Here is a 20,361-nt window from a genome sequence, read left to right as displayed (position 1 = left end):
AAAATATACCAGATTCCTGAAAGTCCACTGTAAATTCCCATCTTTGAAACAAAAGCACAGTCATCTATGTTAAGGAGTATTTAGTGACATTTTACTTTATCCCTCTGAAATCTATAAACTAGCCCACACAGAAGGAACCGAGCTGGTTTATGCAGTTCCGTACAAACAGATAATCCCTTGCCTTGAATCTAAAAATGGCTTTGGGCAAATATTATGATCTGGTATTCAAAGCATGAAAGGATATATACCCTCATCAAGAATAGACATATTTATTCATTCATTTTGTGTCATAGGGGGTTGCTGTTTTGCCTTTATGATTAGTTTTTAAATTAAGAAACCTTGCTCTTTAAGTTAATGAGGATCAGCAGAGAACTATTGAAACAAAAAAAATCTTTATATGTTAAACATCAGATATTCGTTGATGGCAGTTTCATTCAGTCACCTTTCAGTACATTTAGAAAGAATTCAAAATCACAAAGATGAACGAGCTTTAATTTGATGCTGCTAGGAAAACTAAAATGTGTTTGGGCTCTGCATATTAATTACCTTGCTGTTTTAAAGGTTACAACAGTCACTTTTTCCCAGGGAGGTCATAGTTCTGATTTAATAAAGGCTTATGAATTACAGAATATTATAGAGCCTTTGCAATGGACTGCAGAAACAAAACCAGCAAGGTTTATTCTTTGCTTGACAAACCCAAAAAAGATAATAAAGGGGTGTGAAAAAAGAACTAGATCGGTGTTGAAAAAAATTGTTCCGGCATTTATGGATTAATAGATTCTTTCTTCAGTGTTAAATGGAACAGAAAAGAGAGTGCTACTTTAATAACTACCATGCCTGTCCTGACTAAAGTTTTCGTAAATAAGTCAACACAAAAGGATCTTTTTTAGCAATGACAATATGATTCATTTTGTAGTAAATTAGAGCAACTGTTTCAAGATGAATGCAAGTGCTTATAAAGTGATTTTGGTGAGAGTGCATTGCACTAAATTGTAGCTAATCTTGCTTTAGCATTATCAGCCTTTATGACATCCTAATTCAAATTAAATAACCTAAATGTGGAGTTTTGTCCCTTTTTTGAAATGTATTCCTCTCAAGTATGTTATGTGATGTTGCTTTTAAATCTTGACATAGATTTTCTGTACACAGTTGGGAATTTTACGATAGACCATGACATGGAAATACAAGTGCTACTGAGTTTAAACACTGCCATTTCTTGTCTAATTTCTTTTGTTGTTGTTTTTGTTATTATTTTAGCCATGTGTATTTAGAAGTATCTTCTGGACAATTAAGTAACAGTCAGAGCCACGACAAACATATCTGTGCTCCCTTGGCAAAGCAGTTCAAATGGGCCATGTTTGCAAAGCCCATGATTCAGTAGAATTACTTATCCTCCTCAGCTCTGCCATATCATATGACCAAGAGTTGTAGATCCACAGGGTGAGCCTAACGGGGAATGTGTCCAAAACTGGTGTTTATTTTTTTCCTAGGGGCCTCAAACTTTCTCCACAGAGCTCTCTATCAGCAGACAGCAACTCTTATCTCACACCAAGGGGGCTCTGGATCATAAGTGGTGAATGTTCATCATTTCAATCAGTCACTGGGCGATGGGCCTCCAGTGGTTTGTGGCCCTCATTTGGCAGCATTGTCTGAACTGGCCCTGATTATTAGCTTAGAAATGGCAATGTGTTACTCTTTTTTTAAACTCAGGACAGTTTTGAATTGATGTAAGTTAGTATTAAATTAATGGTGTCCATTTGAAAATGTTCAGCTGTTCTAAAGCGTTCATTCTAGAATTCTGATTTCCAGTCACACGATAGGATAAGCTCTCTACAATTTTTTTTAAAGCAATGAATGACTATCCATGGTAATATGGACATAGTGCATAGTTTTGAACCCAAATTGTTCCAGTCAGCATGGGTTAGTGTGATGTTTCGAATAAGCTAATATCAGAAATGCAAAACTAATCAGAGCCTTATTTTTTTAGTTCATGTTATTCTAAGTTTCAAGACAAGTAGCAAATATGACATGCTTTATTTCTAAAATCTAATAACTATGGTATAGGGTGTGAAAAAAAATAGCAAAACAACTTTTCATAAAATCTCCAAGGAAGGATTTGGAATCCAATTTGTTCAGATGAAGTCTGGATGCTCAGGGTTGAATGACTGAGGATTGACCTGCTATCTTTCTTGTAAATATCCTTTGTAGAATTGAATTGAGTGTAATTTTTGTTAGGGTTTTCAGTTTTGTTTTACTTATTTTTCATTTATTTTAACTGTTGCCACATACTTGTCTCTGTACTGTACAATGATTATAAATTGCAGAACTGCTCAGTACTGGACTATTTTGGGCAATGCCAAAAGGAATCCAAAGGAATGTGTAAGGGATCATCGTCCTCAGTGAAAGAACTGATGTCCTAATTCTTCCTGTGTGTTGTGGATGCACAGTACAATCAGAACATTTGGATGAGGGTTTTTTTATGTTACTCACATAAAGATTTATCAAATTTGTGAAACCTTCAACCTGCATTGCTTGTTGGATATTGGGTTATTCTGAAAAAAAAGAATTTTTAATTATTTTTTACCATCACACATGGCATCTACAGTAGGGGAAAAATGTTCTGTGGTTTTAACGTTTGCACTGAAGACATTTAGTTAGGACTATGACCTTTTATAAATATAAATTGAAGGAGAAAAGAAGGGAATATGTGTTGTGAATATGTGAATATCCCATTGCTAATTCTGTGGCTGGTGAACTAAAATTGTCTCTTTTGCCTTTTAGGTTTTCTAAGTACCGGAGATCAAGCTGCAAAAGGCAATTATGGATTACTTGACCAAATCCAAGCTTTACGATGGATTGAAGAAAATATTGGATCCTTTGGAGGAGACCCAAAAAGAGTTACTATTTTTGGATCTGGAGCAGGGGCATCCTGTGTTAGTCTGCTAACACTATCTCATTATTCAGAAGGTAATGATCCTCTTGGTAAAATAAAGGTAAAAAGGGATCCTTTAAAACAAGGCATTTTAGGCTGGAGATTCAAATAGGACCCTTCAGTGTTCCCACCAGGAAGAAAAACAAAACAAAAAAACCCAATCAAGCAAACAGAAAAACTTAAGGGGAAGATTCACTGGTGTTCTCCAACTGCTGTGCTATGGCACACAGCAGCATTAAATCCGGGTCTGTGGTTGCACCAGGTGAATCTCGCCAAGTATTTTCAAATCGTTTCAGAAAAATGCAAATATATTCTAATTTATCAGAATAGTCAATGATAACAGGAAAATATACGTAAGCAGGTAATGAAAAATGATGTCAGTGCAGAAGGATCCTGGAAATCAAGCCTATTAAACTGATTTTAGCTGAGCATATTTTTTTCAAATTATATGATGCCTGGATTCTGTGAAAGGGAAAAAAGAGTGCATAATTTTCCTTTGACCTTTAAACTAATGAAGAACATATTTATGTGAGTCATTTAAATGCACAAGAGTATATGATTGTTTGTATCTGGCACTCCTTAAAAGATTAAAAATGTTAAAGAACTACCACTGCGCTAAAACTGGGGTATTTTTGTTGAAGGTGTAGGGTTACTGTGAAAAATATATTTTGTCCTTGAAATGCTAACCTAAAACTTTCATGCTTTACATGTATGACCATCAAGAACCAGGGAGATTTTAACTAGAAGCTTATTCAAAGCTACAGTGAAAAGGAAGAAATTAGTTAAATTTAAATTAAATTAAATTTAAAAAGTTAAATCAGTGGAAATAGAACTGAAATACAGGAATCTGCATCTTTTCAGTATCATACAATCAAAGTATTCTTTGCTTAGTAAAAGCAGCTTTCTTATATGTAATTTCATTTGCATTTAAACAATTTGCACCTGCAGGTTTGTTCCAAAAGGCAATCATACAGAGTGGAACAGCCCTGTCCAGCTGGGCAGTGAACTACCAGCCTGCCAAATACACTCGGATATTGGCAGATAAAGTGGGCTGCGACATGCTGGATACCACTGACTTAGTTGAATGCCTTCGGAATAAGAACTACAAAGAACTCATTCAGCAGACCATCACTCCAGCCACGTACCACATTGCCTTTGGGCCTGTGATTGATGGGGATGTGATTCCAGATGACCCTCAGATTCTAATGGAGCAGGGAGAGTTCCTTAACTATGACATAATGCTAGGTGTGAACCAAGGGGAAGGCTTAAAATTTGTGGATGGCATTGTGGACAACGAAGATGGGGTTTCCCCAAATGACTTTGACTTTTCCGTCTCCAATTTTGTGGACAATCTGTATGGCTATCCAGAAGGGAAGGATACACTCCGGGAGACCATTAAATTCATGTACACCGACTGGGCAGATAAGGAAAACCCTGAAACACGAAGGAAGACCCTGGTAGCTCTGTTTACTGACCACCAGTGGGTTGCCCCAGCTGTTGCTACAGCTGACCTGCATGCGCAGTATGGCTCTCCAACATATTTCTATGCATTTTATCACCACTGCCAAAGTGAAATGAAACCAAGCTGGGCTGATTCAGCGCATGGTGATGAAGTTCCTTATGTATTTGGCATTCCCATGATTGGTCCCACTGAATTGTTCAACTGCAACTTCTCCAAAAATGACGTCATGCTCAGTGCAGTAGTTATGACATACTGGACAAATTTCGCCAAAACTGGGTATGTTTTGCATCTTATAGCCTTTTTCATTCATATGATTGTTCTGAAATACTGAAGTATTCCATTGTAATGGTCCCAAATGATGCATCTTACAGTAGAGTTACAGCACTAATTGGAATCACTAATGCAGAATACTGCTGTAAAAAGGGCTTATTTATATTAAATATATTTTTAAACTAATATTTTCTCTATTAAACTAATTGTACATGAAGAATGATGTACTTTCTATTAAAATGGGGCAATTAGTATAAAGGTAAATGTCCTTAAGTCAAAAGAGCTCAGCAACATGCTGTAGATCAGAGGAATTGTCTTTTTTACTGCAAGAAGAAATTGTGATGTAGATCATACTTATTCACTAAGAAATTCTCTGGTTTTTCATAAAGGGAAGGGAACTTATTGGAGAAGTGGGTCAGGAAGATGTCCATTGGGGAGATTTTTTCTTTGGGAGTCAGAAATGGAATACAAGTTAATTTACTGGAATCTAGTCATCAAGAAAAGTCTCACACAAATCTGTTTAGGTGGGGGTGTGTGAAGGGCTTTAAAAAAGGCTGGTTACTAGAACATAAAAAGGCATCAATGTTATGCAGATATTACATTTGTAAACACTGAAGAAAGGACCTTCAAAGCAACTTCATTTAAGAGACTATCAATAAATCCTGTGCACTAAGCCTTCTCCCTGTAGCATTCTTTTAAAGAATATTTCAGTATTTTAGTTAAAAAACAAAGGCTCTTTATGTTAACTTTGACTCTTTGGTACTAAATTAAAATATAGCTACTTGTGGCACTCTAAATTTTTCCAGTGAACATTCAGGATTGGTTTCCCGAAACTGCAATTCTACTGCAGTGCAGTGCACAGTCTGCAGCAATATAGGAAAGGCTCAGAGATGCCTAGTGTTCTAACACTCAGCGGCTTAGCAGCTCTGGCGGTCTTTAATGAATCCAAATGACATGCTGGGGAAAGCAATTTTTGCAGTCTTAACAAAAATGTGGAGCATGAACTGAGTCAAAAATAAAATGCTGCATTCAGGTCGCTTTGCTGGCTAAGACAAGACAAAACCTTTTGTTGCAGTGTTCACTAGACAAACAGATGTTTTTGCATGTGTGGACTGTGCAGAACTGTGGTGACAGTGAATAGGTGATAAAATATTTAAGGTGTATCTGGCAACAAGAAATCACTGGCACTAGGATGGATGGGCTACTAAGGGGAAAACTGACTTAACTGACTGTGTAATCTATATAATGGTGTGCTATACTGAATGCTGCATGGCATGAACTTGTGACAGGGCTCAGAAGCAGATTTTTTTGATGATTAGATCTTTATTAGTGTGGATAAAACAGCCCACATACATATAGGGATTCAGACCCTTAGAAAAATACCTCAGAAGAATTATTATGTAGGATGTCAAAACCTATCTGTGTGGTTATTATTTATAATTATTTTATTATTATTTCCATAGAATGCAAACAAATCAGACTTTTGTGGTTATTTAAGCCTTACAAGAGCTCCTCACTGCTCCATCTGTCACCATTACTCATAATTTCAAGGCAGTTGCTACGCACTGCTGCTGGAGAGCTGATTTTAGCAGAATATGCATACCATTGTCCAGTCCTCCGGCTGTGGACTTACATTCATATTGTACCTCCTAAAGAGTGCACCAATGCTTCAGAAGGGTCATTAATCATTTCCAAAGCACCCAACTGGTAATATGCTTAGTAAATGGAAATGAGACTAAAATACAAGATCTATTCCATTGTGGATTCGCTGCTTTACAAGCAGTCTGAAAAATGGATTATAAGTACAGCCCTGTAGCTATACAATTCCAGGTGTCCTGCAGAAGGGGAGCTTCTTTATTTCGTTTTAACAGAAACCCTAATGTTACTCCACAGAATCCACCTTTTAGAACAAGAAATTTCCTGGTGGATAAATGGAATCTTAAGCTCTATGACTATATTTGTTCTGCACCTCCAACACATCCAACTGAAATAAAAAGGAGAATTTCCTCTGGCAGGGAAAAATAGGATCTTGTAGGCTATAGAACCTCAAACTGAGATTATATAGGGACTTATTTTAGGTAACTAGTCTCCTATCCACCCTCCCACATACAAAGGTATACAGTCAGGCCTAATACATCAGAAGCACCTGATATGTTTCAGGTTTTTGTTTTTCAGTCATTCTTTTCCTGCTTTATCCTGATATTATTTGGCTGCTTTGTTTTTGTGCCCACAGCAACAGATATTGAAAATGTATTCTTTGTGAGACTATAACACTGCGGGTTTCTCTATAGCTGAACATTAAACATTAAAACTGCAGCCTGTTTAAAAAAAAAAAAAAACTTCTGACACTCCTCCAGTCCTGGATGACTCTCACACTGAGGCAGTATCTAGGAACTTATTGTACAATTACTGCTCAGTTAGTGCAGCGCTCAGAAGGGCTGTGCTGAGCTTCTAATTGACACACACCACCTGCTGCTAAAAAACACACACACTGTTTAATGGGTCTACTGCCAAGGCTAGGTTTGGAGGGCAGGTCAATCCTGTAAAATCACTAGGTGTCAAAGACACAATGAAAGGCACTGTACTTTTATTGTATTTTACTTTGAAGTCAGTAACTGAAGCTAGAAAACAAAAAGTGACAAATAAAGTGACTGTTTTGTGTTGAATGGCTCATGCTTGAAATGAACACTTGGAAATTGCAGTTTTCTGATGGTCCATTTCCCTTTCAGTGCTAAGACTATAGTTTTTAGCCTTCATTCATCATCATCTTGGCCTCTGAATCTAATCACCAAAGCTATCTCTTACTGAAGACATTCCTTTAAAAATGGGGGTGGGGGGAATGCATTGTGGAATATATGCAAGAAGCTTTGTTTGGGGATCACAATTAAATATTGTGTTAACTAACTTACACAGTGTAAAAGATATATATATATATAAAACAGTTTGCATGAGATTTTCTTTAAGATCTCCTTTTATGGCTTCATCCTGCTGTCCTTGTACAATCAGAATTCCCATTAACTTTAGTGGTAATTTTACATGTTAAAGGAATCAGTCATATTATTCAGGCTTTATCACATCCTCCCACTGTAAGAACAGTGGGAGTGGGATAGAAGGCAAAGGAATTGTTGTAAGATGATCCTGTCATAGCCTACACCTTTATTTCCCTCTCTATGGTCCACCATAAAGCACTTATTCTCATGCTTCTGGCTCCTCAGCCATCAGCTCTCTGAGTGGAGACATGCATCTCCCTCCCTCCTGACCGGGTACTTCCAGGCTACTCAGTTCCCTCACTACACTGTGAATTCCCCAGTAAGTCAAACTGCTTAAGCAGATCTGCTTTGCCTTCTCTTCAGAGCCTATACACACTGTAATTGACCATAGTTAAGTTACTGCACACCTCTTTCTAAGCAAGCACTTTTATTCTTAGATTAAAAGCATTATAGAAAAAACATGAAAAGAAATACAGCAACCTACCCACATGCTAATAAGCATACCAGAGATCACTCCAACTCCAACAAAGACTATGGTCAGTGAACAGTCTTCAATCCCTCTGCCCCACACAGGGGTTTTTCTGTGGTTACAATTTCATAACACGTTTTGCTCAGAACAAGAACACTAATGAAAAGTTTAGTGCCTCCTTTAGACAGCCTGGGTCTTTGATTTGGGAATAGGTAATTCATAGACAATGGATTTCTCCTTAGGGTATAGCTTCAAAAGTTTGGATCCAGTTGGGGAAATTTGCACTCCTTTTCTCCCAAGTATTTCTTATGAAACCCACTCAATCAAAAAAATCATTATTTTCTGGCCCATTGTTTAAAACAGTCATTTGAAACTCATTACTCTTCCCAGGGTTCACATTAGTCATCTCTCCTCTTAAAGAAGTTGCATACAGTCCCATAATAATACATCAGCATTTGAGTTTATAGTACAATGAACTCACAAGATACATAAACTTAGTTCAATAAGGTTTGCCCAGGATATTGCAGAAAATGACCACATAGGTCACAGAAGCTTCCTGAGTTTTCTTTGAATGCTCCACTGCAGGGAAGGGTTGGCAGTGCCAAAGAAGAGGCATGGATGGAGCTGAGTTGATATTTTAGTTTAGGCGCCATGCTGAAAAAGAAATCATTTTGGTTTGAACTGAAACTTTATTTTTTTTTTAATTGCTGAAATGAGAAAAAAATGCATTTCAGGCTGAACAAAATATTTTGTCTAATCCAAAACAAAATATGCATTGGTTTCTATTCCCTTTAGGTTATGGTTAGCTGGTTTTCACTTTTTAAAATTAGCTAAATTTATTAACAAAACACTGTTTCAAAATGAAAAGTTGAAGTGTTTAATTTTAGAATGGTCAAAACAAAACTTTTCATTTCAAAATGGTTGAAATTTACCATTTTGCCATTTTCAGGGTTTTTTTTCTCTTCAGACAAAACTATTTCCTGAATTCAACCCAGATTTCTGAATAGTTTCAGTGCCCCTCCAAAATGCTTTTTTAATGAACCAGGTCAGCTCCCAGACTACTGCACTGGGCAGTACAGCATGGGGAGGAGGTGACCAGCCCTCTGTGGAGAAAGAAGTGGTTTGGGACTATTTAAAAAAGCTGGACGTGCACAAGTCCATTGGGCCGGATGCGTTGCATCCGAGGGTGCTAAAGGAGTTAGTGGATGTGATTGCAGAGCCATTGTCCATTATCTTTGAAAACTCAGGGCGATCCGGGGAAGTCCCGGATGACTAGAAAAAGGCTAATGTAGTGCCCATCTTTAAAAAAGGGAAGGAGGAGGATCCTGGGAACTACAGGCCAGTCAGCCTCACCTCAGTCCCCGGAAAAATCATGGAGCAGGTCCTCAAGGAATCAATTCTGAAGCACTTAGATGAGAGGAAAGTAATCAGGAACAGTCAGCATGGATTCACCAAGGGCAAGTCATGCCTGACTAATCTAGTTGCCTTCTATGATGAGATAACTAGTTCTGTGGATGAAGGGAAAGCAGTGGACGTGGTGTTCCTTGACTTTAGCAAAGCTTTTGACACTGTCTCCCACAGTATTCTTGCCAGCAAGTTAAAGAAGTATGGGCTGGATGAATGCACTATAAGGTGGGTAGAAAATTGGCTAGATTGTCAGGCTCAACGGGTAGTGATCAATGGCTCCATGTCTAGTTGGCAGCCAATATCAAGCGGAGTGCCCCAAGGGTCGGTCCTGGGGCCGGTTTTGTTCAATATCTTCATAAATGATCTGGAGGATGGTGTGGATTGCACCCTCAGCAGGTTTGCAGATGACACTAAACTGAGAGGAGTGGTAGATACACTGGAGGGTGGTGATGGGATACAGAGGGACCTATACAAATTGCAGGTTTGGGCCAAAAGAAATCTGATGAGGTTCAACAAGGACAAGTGCAGGGTCCTGCACTTAGGACGGAAGAATCCAATGCACCGCTACAGACTAGGGACCGAATGGCTCGGCAGCAGTTCTGCAGAAAAGGACGTAGGGGTGACAGTGGACGAGAAGCTGGATATGAGTCAACAGTGTGCCCTTGTTGCCAAGAAGGCCAATGGCATTTTGGGCTGTATAAGTAGGGGCATTGCCAGCAGATCGAGGGACGTGATCGTTCCCCTCTATTCGACATTGGTGAGGCCTCATCTGGAGTACTGTGTCCAGTTTTGGGCCCCACACTACAAGAAGGATGTGGAAAAATTGGAGAGAGTCCAGCGGAGGGCAACAAAAATGATTAGGGGACTGGAACACATGACTTAAGAGAAGAGGCTGAGGGAACTGGGATTGTTTAGTCTACAGAAGAGAAGAATGAGGGGAGATTTGATAGCTGCTTTCAACTACCTGAAAGGTGGTTCCAAAGAGGATGGATCTAGACTATTCTCAGTGGTAGCAGATGACAGGACAAGGAGTAATGGTCTCAAGTTGCAGTGGGGGAGATTTAGGTTGGATATTAGGAAAAACTTTTTCACTAGGAGGGTGGTGAAACACTGGAATGCGTTCCCTAGGGAGGTGGTGGAATCTCCTTCCTTAGAAGTTTTTAAGGTCAGGCTTGACAAAGCCCTGGCTGGGATGATTTAATTGGGGATTGGTCCTGCTTTGAGCAGGGGATTGGACTAGACGACCTCCTGAGGTCCCTTCCAACCCTGATATTCTATGATTCTATGATTCTATGAATTTACTATTTGCAAAAAAAAGAAGAAGAATCTCCTAGCTCTAGGCATGGAGCTCTTGGGTACCTCCCAGAAGCTTGCTGAAAGTACTGCTCTTTGAGGTAGAGTAGGTACAAATGGATATCCATTCAGATTGGCTGATTGAGATCCATTGGGACACATTCTGCTGAGTGATACTGCCTACCTCCTGCCTTCCCCAGCAGCCCTCTCTTGGCCCTCAGGAACTATTTCCACCTACTACATATGACACAGAGGAGAGTCCTCAGGGAACAAGCATTGGAACCCCCCATTTTTACCTACCTGTCCAGCTCATAGTCGTCTGCTTCTCTCTACTTATGTTAGTGGAGAGGAACGTATAGGTGACTGGTTCCTTTAAGAGGGAATGGGTCCAATTAACCTGTGACTAATTAGTCGCCTCCCAATGGGGCCTGGTCATGGGCATCTGGCCTCTATAAAAGATCCAGGAAGTAGTTCAGAAAAGGGAGCTGGAAGAAGCAGCATGAGACCCGAGAGAGCTGCAGTTGAGAGCTGGTAGTGAAGAGAACTGGGGCAGAGAGAGACAGTATGGGTATGAATGCATCTGATGAAGTGAGCTGTAGCTCACAAAAGCTTATGCTCAAATAAATTTGTTAGTCTCTAAGGTGCCACAAGTATTCCTTTTCTTTGTATGGGTATGTTTTCACTACCCACTGGATTGGTGGGCAGCGATCGATCCAGCGGGGATCGATTTATCGTGTCTAGTCTAGACACGATAAATCGATCCCCGAGCGCTTTCCCATCGACTCCTGTACTCCAGCACTGTGAGGAGGCTCAGGCAGAGTCGACAGGGGAGTGGCAGCAGTCGACTCACCGCAGTGAAGACACCACAGTAAGGCGATCTAAGTACGTCGACTTCAGCTACGTTATTCACGTAGCTGAAGTTGCGTAGCTTAGAATGATTCTCCCCTACTAGTATAGACCAGGATTATGAGAGGTATTTAGGGAGTGCTGTGAACAAGAGCAGTCAGAGAGAACTGGCCAGATCTGGGGAACCATGTAGAAGGCTCTTGAAGAGGACCCTAGGTGAAGGGGAAGAACCAGCTCAATCACTGCAAACCAAGTCTGAAAACTAGAGGGTTGATTCTGGAGGTTCCCATGAGAATGCACAGAGCTTGCAGGCACAGGGACCTCAGGAGTGGAACACTACAGGGAGCCTTCTTGCGTAAGTTATCAGTTGAGGGCTTCAGGAAAACGATTGCAAGCAGCACTGGGAATTGCCAGAGGTTACGGTCCTGGAATAGGGGAAGAGGAACAGGGGAATGAAGTGTTTTTTTGGCTGTCAAGTGAGGGACCTGGAGATGGTGACACTGAAGTGGGGATGGAGTACTGCTCTATTTTAACATGTTATATTTTGAGGGGGTTGAGAATTGTCTTACTTTGAGGGATTTTCTGAATGTTGAAATTGTACTAAGAAGTTGTGTGGGAAACCAGGGCTTGAGTTGGTTTCTGAGAGGGACATCATTCCTTTCCTGGGCAAAGGGAACTACTCCTCTCGCCTCTGGGAAGGCCTCAGCTGGAGTACCATGTCCAGTTTAGGACACTAATATATAAAAAATAAGTAGAGAAAGTGGAAAGGATCCAAAGGTGAGCGACAAAGATGATCAAAGGGATGGAATGGAAGCTATACAAGCAAAGGCTGAAGGGACTGAGTATGTTTAGTTTAGAAAAGAGGCGATTAAGAGGGGACATGATAGTGGTCTTTAGATACTTGAAAGGCTGCCACAAAAAAGATGGAGAAAAGTTGTTCTCTTTTGCTACAGAGGGCAGGACAAGAGGTTATGAGTTCAAACTACAGCATAGCAGATTTAGATTAAATCTCAGGAAAAACTTTCTAACTAAGAAGAGTAAGACAATAGAAAAGACTGCCTTGGTAGCTCCTTTGTTGGAGGTTTTCAACAGGTGGCTGGATCTTTTGCTTACCCTCTAATATTTCATTTCTCTCTTTGTTTGAAGATATTGGTTGATTCCAGGTCTGTGGTATTGAAATAAAGTACAATCACTATTGTTTTGGTTTCATAAACAGACACAATAGCTGTCACAATATATTATTAAGAGGTTGCGCAGGAAAAATCTGAAGTGTAAAGAGTAAACGCTTTCACACACACATACTTGCAGCAAAACTCATTGTTGAGAGGAAGTGCACTCTCAAGGGTGCCTTTTGCTTTTCTATTAACAAAGAGAGTGCAGTATTTTTGCAGCGCATGTGCAACTGCAACAGGGGCACTGAACTTCAGTTGCAGAAATGCATTTTGTCATCCAGCAAAGTCACAAAGTGCCACAAAAGAATGAAACATTTTTAGAATATAAAAGTGCCCGTCATACGTTTATTATGCTAACAGTTAATATATTCATGAAAACTGCTAGATAAAGGTTACGAATTTGAGCAGCATGATGTAGAGCTCAGTGAGAAATGGGGCTCCCTGCGGAGTTCTCATTCTATTGGTGTTAATACCCAGAGACATTCAGTAGTGTTTCATTGTGAAGCCTTCCATTATCTTAACTGGCTGCCAGAGCTTCAACTTGTGTGCATGTGTTATTATTTTGCTCCTGAATCAGCCATCACATCATTGCAAGGACATTTATTTTATGACACTTGAGTAGGGTGACCAGACAGCAAATGTGAAAAATTGGGACGGGGGTGGGGGGTTATAGGAGCCCATATAAGAAAAAGACCCAAAAATTGGGTCTGTCCCTATAAAATCAGGACATCTGGTCACCCTATACTTGAGAAACAAGCTGCGTGTAGGCACTTTAAAGAGCTGTGCATCAAGAACTGTAGGTTGAGCATCACTGAGCTACCGTATATAATTGGGGCATAAAGGCATGAATCACAGCTCACAAAGAAGGAAAGTGGAAGAGAGTGGTGGATGAATTCTCTGTGATTTCCCTCTCTGGAAAGGTTCACAGTTTGAGTCAGTGACTCCAGGAAAATGGCTAGATGGTACAAGAGAGACTATTCTCAGATACTGACCTGAAGGTACTTTGGTGGCAGAGATTCACCTGGAGAACATTTTAGGTGTAGAAAGAATTTAGAGTGAAAACACTTAAAAATAAGCATCATTAGTAGAGAGCAAACACTTATCAATAATTGTATTCTAGCAATTGTATGAAAAGAAGAATGGTGTCTAGGCTAAAGTACATGATTGGGAACCTGGAATTCCCAGCTTTGTCACAGACTTTGCATGTAACTTTGAGCAAGTCACTTGGCCTGCCCGTGCTTCTCTTTCCCCAGCTGAGACACCGAGGATACTAATAATAACTTACCATTAACTCAGAGGGATGTTGTAAACCATAATTAATTGAAGTGTTCTGAGAGCTTGGCTGGAGAAAGTATAGAAATGCATAAAAGCATTGTTCTTCTTTTATTACATTATTATGTGCATTATTCACAAAGCATTCCAGTAGTTTTCTTTGTTTCATAAAGACATGGATGAGCTTCCAGAATTTCTATAGGCCAAAAGGTCAAATGAAAGGCTAAAATTACAAAACCGGAAGTGGAGGGACAGTGCCAAGTGAAAGGTCCAAAGTCAAGTGAATGGCTAATTGCCAGGTGAAGCCAACTATGCAGATCTATGAGCTATGCCCATGTGTGATATTGTGTCCCCCATCCAAACCTACGGAATAGCTTCACAAAGGTTATTTCAGACTATTTTATGATATGGGCAAGAGTATACTCATATCAACAGATCTTCCATCCCCAGCCCCCAGTCCTTCACACTGGCATGTAAGGATTTCCTATAGAGAGGGGCAATACTCCCCTACATACTCCCCAACCCTTTTCATTCGGAGTTGGAGGATAGTATAGGAGTTTTCCCCTTACTGAACATACAGTCCAGCTCTTCGTGGAGGGTGAAGGGGTGAGGGAAGGAATGGTTAGTGAAATCTAAAAACATGCCAGCTTAGCTCATTTACACAATGATAACATTACCTCAGATATTACACTATGAGGTAAAGTTATCATTGGTGACATTTTGGAATTTTATGGGTAAAATCCTGGCCCATGTAAATTCAATGACAGAATTTCCATTAACTTCAAAGCAGTCAGGATTTCACTTTATTGTCACATAAGAAGAATGTGTCTTCATTTACATACATAGAGGGTGGGATGGAGTGGAAGAAGAATAGTAAACGTATCCAGCCCATCATCCTGATCCTGTGTTTCATGAGATGTACTGAGTGCTCTCATGTCCCTTGGGTTTAGTTCTTTGAGCACAACTAATTTGCCTTTGTTGGCTTAATTTATATACTTTCTGCACCTACACTGCAGAACATGGCCCAGGGTTTTTAGGGCTATGAATTGGAACAGTGTGTGCTTAACAAAGAGGATAGAAAATATGACACTAATTTCCTGCTATAGCTGTTCCAGGCTTTAGAGTGTCTAATGGGGAAAAATGACTTGTGCTTTTATAATCTGTGTAAGTTTATCCAGGTTTTAGAATTCTTGTCTTGTGTCCAAAAGTACTGTAGTAGATATATTGCATCAAGCCAATGCCTACTTGTCTGGATTTGCCAAATCCTCCTCTCTATTCTTTGAGAACAAAAGGAATACTTTATTTCCTTTTCAAATACATGTTAGAATTCCTCAGAGTGGCAGCACATTGAAATCTCTTGCAGTATTGCTTGGAAAGGGAAAGCTCTACCTTAGCTTCAGACAAGGAGTAACAAAATGGGATCAAATTGTGGCTTGTAGATATTATTTAAAAGAATAAAATTTAAAAAATTCTGGAATACCCAATATATATCTTCAGCGGATGGCAGGGATGTGGTACAGAATAATATGCAAAAACAAACAAACTAGATTAAGAATATTTTTTAATTGTATTTTACTTGATTGAATTCAAGGGTAAATTTCCCCTGGTAAGCAGGTGAATAGAAGCATCTTTAGATTGTTAAAGCTAAATGCCAGTGTAGATCTAGCACTAAGGAATAACACCTTTTAAAAAACAAAAGAACCTTGGAAACATATAATCATCTCATGGGCATTTTAAAAAAGAAAACAAAAAAGCTTTTAAAACTGTAATATTGGATGAGGGAATTCCTGGAACTTAGATAAGAGCACATTAGAAGAAAAGGAAAAAGATTAGATTGATTTTTGAAAAAGAAAAACTAATGCATATGGGAATGGAGAAAAGAAATGTCAGTATAATGCATAGAAGATACTTTATATACTTGAGTATGATATATTATAAAGCACAGACAATATTCTTTGCCCTCTGAAGGCTGAAACCCCCCCAAAATGGAATATCTAAGTAGCTGTTAAACTTAGGTGTAACGTTCATGTTTCAAAAGAAGGAACATGCATGTTATTCCTAAAGGGTTTGTGCTGTTAAAAGTCAATCTTTAAAAACCACACAGTGCTACCGGATGCCCTGAAGCTAAAGTCAAATCTTGAGACATCCTGAGCACCTACAACTCCCACTGCTGAAAGTGCTCAGTACCTCTCAAAAATTCATCTTTAGTGCCTAATCCTTGAAGCCAATGCCAAAACTTCAGCTGATTTCAGAGGGAGTAAGATCAGGTCCTATTTTCTATTCTCTATATAGAGAACTACTGTAATACCTCGTATTTCATGTATATTAAATGTTTTTGTTTTTTTAATGGCACTGCTGCAGGGTTACATTTAGCTAATTGTCTTCAGTTTCTGTTAATTATTGTCGAATAAAACAGAGTTCATTTCTTGATTGAGTGTAATATTGCTTTGTTTTTACCATTGTAGAGATCCAAACCAGCCTGTTCCACAGGACACAAAGTTCATCCATACAAAACCCAACCGTTTTGAAGAAGTGGCCTGGTCTAAGTATAACCCTAAAGACCAGCTCTATCTGCACATTGGTCTGAAACCCCGAGTTCGGGATCACTATCGAGCAACAAAAGTCGCCTTCTGGTTGGAACTTGTACCACACTTGCACAACTTAAATGAAATATTTCAGTATGTTTCCACAACAACTAAGGTGCCACCTCCTGATATGACCTCATTTCCTTATGTCACAAGACGTTCTCCTGGAAAGTTGTGGCCAGCAACCAAACGCCCAGCAATGACACCAGCCAACAATCCTAAACATTCAAAGGACACCCACAAAACAGCCCCAGAGGATACAACTGTCCTGATAGAAAACAAACGAGATTACTCCACGGAACTGAGTGTCACCATTGCAGTTGGGGCATCCTTGTTATTCCTCAACATTTTAGCTTTTGCTGCATTGTATTACAAGAAAGACAAGCGACGTCACGAGACACACAGGCGCCCCAGCCCTCAGAGGAACACAACCAATGATATAGCGCACATACAAAATGAAGAGATTATGTCATTGCAGATGAAACAGCTAGAGCATGACCACGAGTGTGAATCGCTACAGGCACATGACACCCTGAGACTAACCTGCCCACCTGACTACACTCTTACTTTGAGGAGGTCCCCAGATGACATTCCACTAATGACACCCAACACCATAACCATGATTCCAAATACATTAACAGGAATGCAACCTTTGCATACTTTCAACACCTTCAGTGGAGGACAAAACAGTACTAATTTACCCCATGGACATTCCACCACTAGGGTATAGCTCTGCCATTTCCCCCTCTTACCCCACAAGCCACTTGGAAGAAGAAGAAGAAGTAGAGAAAAGAGCATTCACCATTGAACAACTTGTTAAAAACAACGACAAAAAGTAAACGTGAAGGGCAGTCGTTATTTTCTTACTGATCCTGCCCATAGAAACTCTTTGATATTAAAGATCAGCTTCAAACCCTGTGAAATGTGAAACATGTACATTGCTGTTATGATACTGCTTTAAGATCTCAGCCGCTTTGATTGAAAGTTGATGCCAGAAGAAATCACTTGAAAGGATGTTTTGAGAGTAACAAACGAGCAGAATCTTCTGGAACACAGAGCCAGTGACTGTACAGTTTTTTTAATATATGAAATTAAAAAAAACCACCAGTTCTTTATGTGCCATACCATGAAGGGCCCTTGTTAAAACAAAGACATCACCCTGGGCTTTTATCCAGCATAAGAAGCTGTAACCAGAAGGGGGAAATAGGATTTTATTATTAAAAAAAAGAGGACTATGCAGTAAAATACGTATAGTTCTGTGCAAAGAGATGACTTGCCGGCCTGAACTATATTTAAAGAAACTTTGTAAAAAGTGTACATAGCTGTGAGTTTAAAAAAAATAAGCTTTTATTGACGTTTTCAGTTTGAAAAGAACTTTTAGAAATTGTGCTTTCAGTTGTGACCTATGTGTATATACATTAGTCATATCACCTCTGTTTCCTCCGACCAAAAGGAGGATTTTCTTCTTAATTACCAGTGGTGAAAAAAGACATGAGGTTTTTCTAACATGTTTCATTTAGAGGAGGACATGGTGTCATACACAGAATACAGTTGTCTGTGTGGCCTGCGTATTTTCCCTGAAGGGTTGCAGAAGTGCATGTTAAAGCATTCTTAGGAGACAGTTGTTTTTTAGATTTTTTTTCTTTTCTTTTCCTTTTATTTTTGTGTTAGCCATCATTAAACTGCAACACAGAGATGGATCAGAAAATGGAAATCATGATTATTGTTTTAAGCTTGTTCAATTGAGCAAAGAAACAACAATACAATGAGTCCAGTTTCGTAGTTCTTGGTTATTTTAATACATTAGGAGGACTTGCTTCACAATCTAGTGCCCTGACAAACGCAAAGAAAACCTGCCTCTTGGTCAGTTGTTTATGAGGAAAACTAGCTCAATATTCACCAGCAGCTGCAGAAGAGTTTTTGCTGAGGAAGCACCCACTCAGCTTTGCCAAACAGAGTCAAAATGAAATTGGACAGAGGAAAGGGGGTGGGGGTGGTTTGTTTGGGTTTTTAAAAGTGGAACGGTCATGACTGATCTGTATGCAAAGAGCTTTTTCACCCAGTATCCCGTTATTGTGATCAAGAGTGCACCTGTCTGAAAACTCTAATTTTGCTAGTTAATTATACAGCAGTGATGCAACCAATCAATATTATTGAGAGCTAAAAAGAGAGGTAGCTAAATGTGCTCTGTGTGAATTTATATGAAAATTCTGGACAGCTTCATTGTCAGTAAAAGGTTAAATTATTATTCTCCCCTGCCCTCCCTTAACTGGGGAACTAAGGGCAAAACAGCGCCATCGCACAAGGGGCTCAGCAGTTTCATTTAAACAGCTGATTCAAGTGTGAAAAGCTAGACATGAGTTATTAACAGATGAAGGTTGTTTATATTTTGTCTTTAGAAAGTGACTGCATCATCAAGAGATAGTAACCAAAGATATTTGAACAAAGTTGCTCTGCACTTGAACATGATTATCCCAGATGTATTTTGTATTTTTATTTCAGTACCAAATTGGGCACGGCACCATCTTATTGTCTGTCCGATACAGAACCTAACACAAGATGCCTTCTACTTTGGAATAGCCAGCCCATGAAATGATATTGTAGACAATGATAACAAAATCTGTGGGCACTGCACAACTCCTTGCTGTGTGTGCATGGCAGAGAAGTGGGTTCTGAGAGAAATGAAAAGAGATTTAATACAGTAAAAATGCATCATATGACCAATCATGTTTTATACATAAGAAGACAGATATATTATACAGATTAGAAAGTGTTGAAGCAACAGTCCCAACCTGCATCTAGTAGCAAATGGAACAATTTCTTCTTCACTGATCCATCCCATAAAGTTTATTAAAGCTGACCCTTTACCAGGCCATTTCTACAACCTATGTATTGCCTCAGCTGAGATGCAGTAGTTCATGACCCTAAAAAAAGGCAGTGATGCTTGGCATCATAACCAGTTGGGTATATTTGTAATGTGAATTACAGTATTTGTTGAGTACTTCCAATTGTCTTCTGCTAGCAATATGTACAGTAATGTGTCAGGCTTGTGACATTTGGGTAAAAAAGTTCCTGTTAGTGAATGGTTTTAGCTTTTAAAAATAATTATGATCAAGTCAATTTAATAATTTAATACATCTGAATTGACATATGATTTATAAATGGAAAAGATTTATAGAATCTTCATAGAATTCTATAATAATGATAACAAAATATACTTGGCAAAGAAAAGAAAACAAGAACTTTCCCAGGCTTATAGTCTTGACCTTAAGAGGCACGCAGGGTTTAATGGTTTCTTTTGTTATTGTTTTGCAATTTTTTGTTTTTGCCTTAAGTAATGATAGAAGATATATATGGCTGGACACATATGTATAAACTTTTCAGCAGCATTTTTAATAATAAAATATCACAGTATTTTCTAATGTTTTGTGCAAAGAATTATGTGTTCATCCCTTTTTTTTTGTAGAAAAATATTTTTTAAATCCCCTTTTAATGATCCAGTGTAAGTGATGCCTTGATATACAGTATAACAGTATTAAATTAGCAGAGGTTGCATTTTCAAGATATTGAGTTGGCATGGCTATTAAAGCTCTATAAGCCTATTGCTCAGGTGAGTGAACACCTGCTTTGACGCCCAGATGGTGAAGATATTGTGGAAGAGAA

At 39.1% G+C, this 20,361-nt stretch overlaps 1 protein-coding gene across 11 annotated transcripts in view; it reads left to right on the top strand.

Moving 5' to 3' along the window:
• The window catches only part of NLGN4X (neuroligin 4 X-linked), a 245,856-nt gene extending 225,736 nt beyond the window's left edge, over positions 1-20,120 (top strand). For all 11 annotated transcript variants that reach the window (XM_007060549.4, XM_007060547.4, XM_037899774.2 and 8 more), the window contains 3 exons: positions 2,782-2,967; positions 3,881-4,670; positions 16,579-20,120. In XM_007060549.4, coding sequence (XP_007060611.1) covers positions 2,782-2,967; positions 3,881-4,670; positions 16,579-17,428 — 1,826 coding nt within the window. In that variant the 3' untranslated portion in view covers positions 17,429-20,120. The remainder of the gene's footprint in view (positions 1-2,781; positions 2,968-3,880; positions 4,671-16,578) is intronic.
• Positions 20,121-20,361: the final 241 nt, after the last annotated feature.

The sequence above is a fragment of the Chelonia mydas genome, chromosome 1 (assembly GCF_015237465.2).
Source record: "Chelonia mydas isolate rCheMyd1 chromosome 1, rCheMyd1.pri.v2, whole genome shotgun sequence".
NCBI lineage: Eukaryota > Metazoa > Chordata > Testudines > Cheloniidae > Chelonia > Chelonia mydas.
Note: the sequence above shows the minus strand (reverse complement) of the source record. Positions and strands in the feature narration are given on the sequence as shown.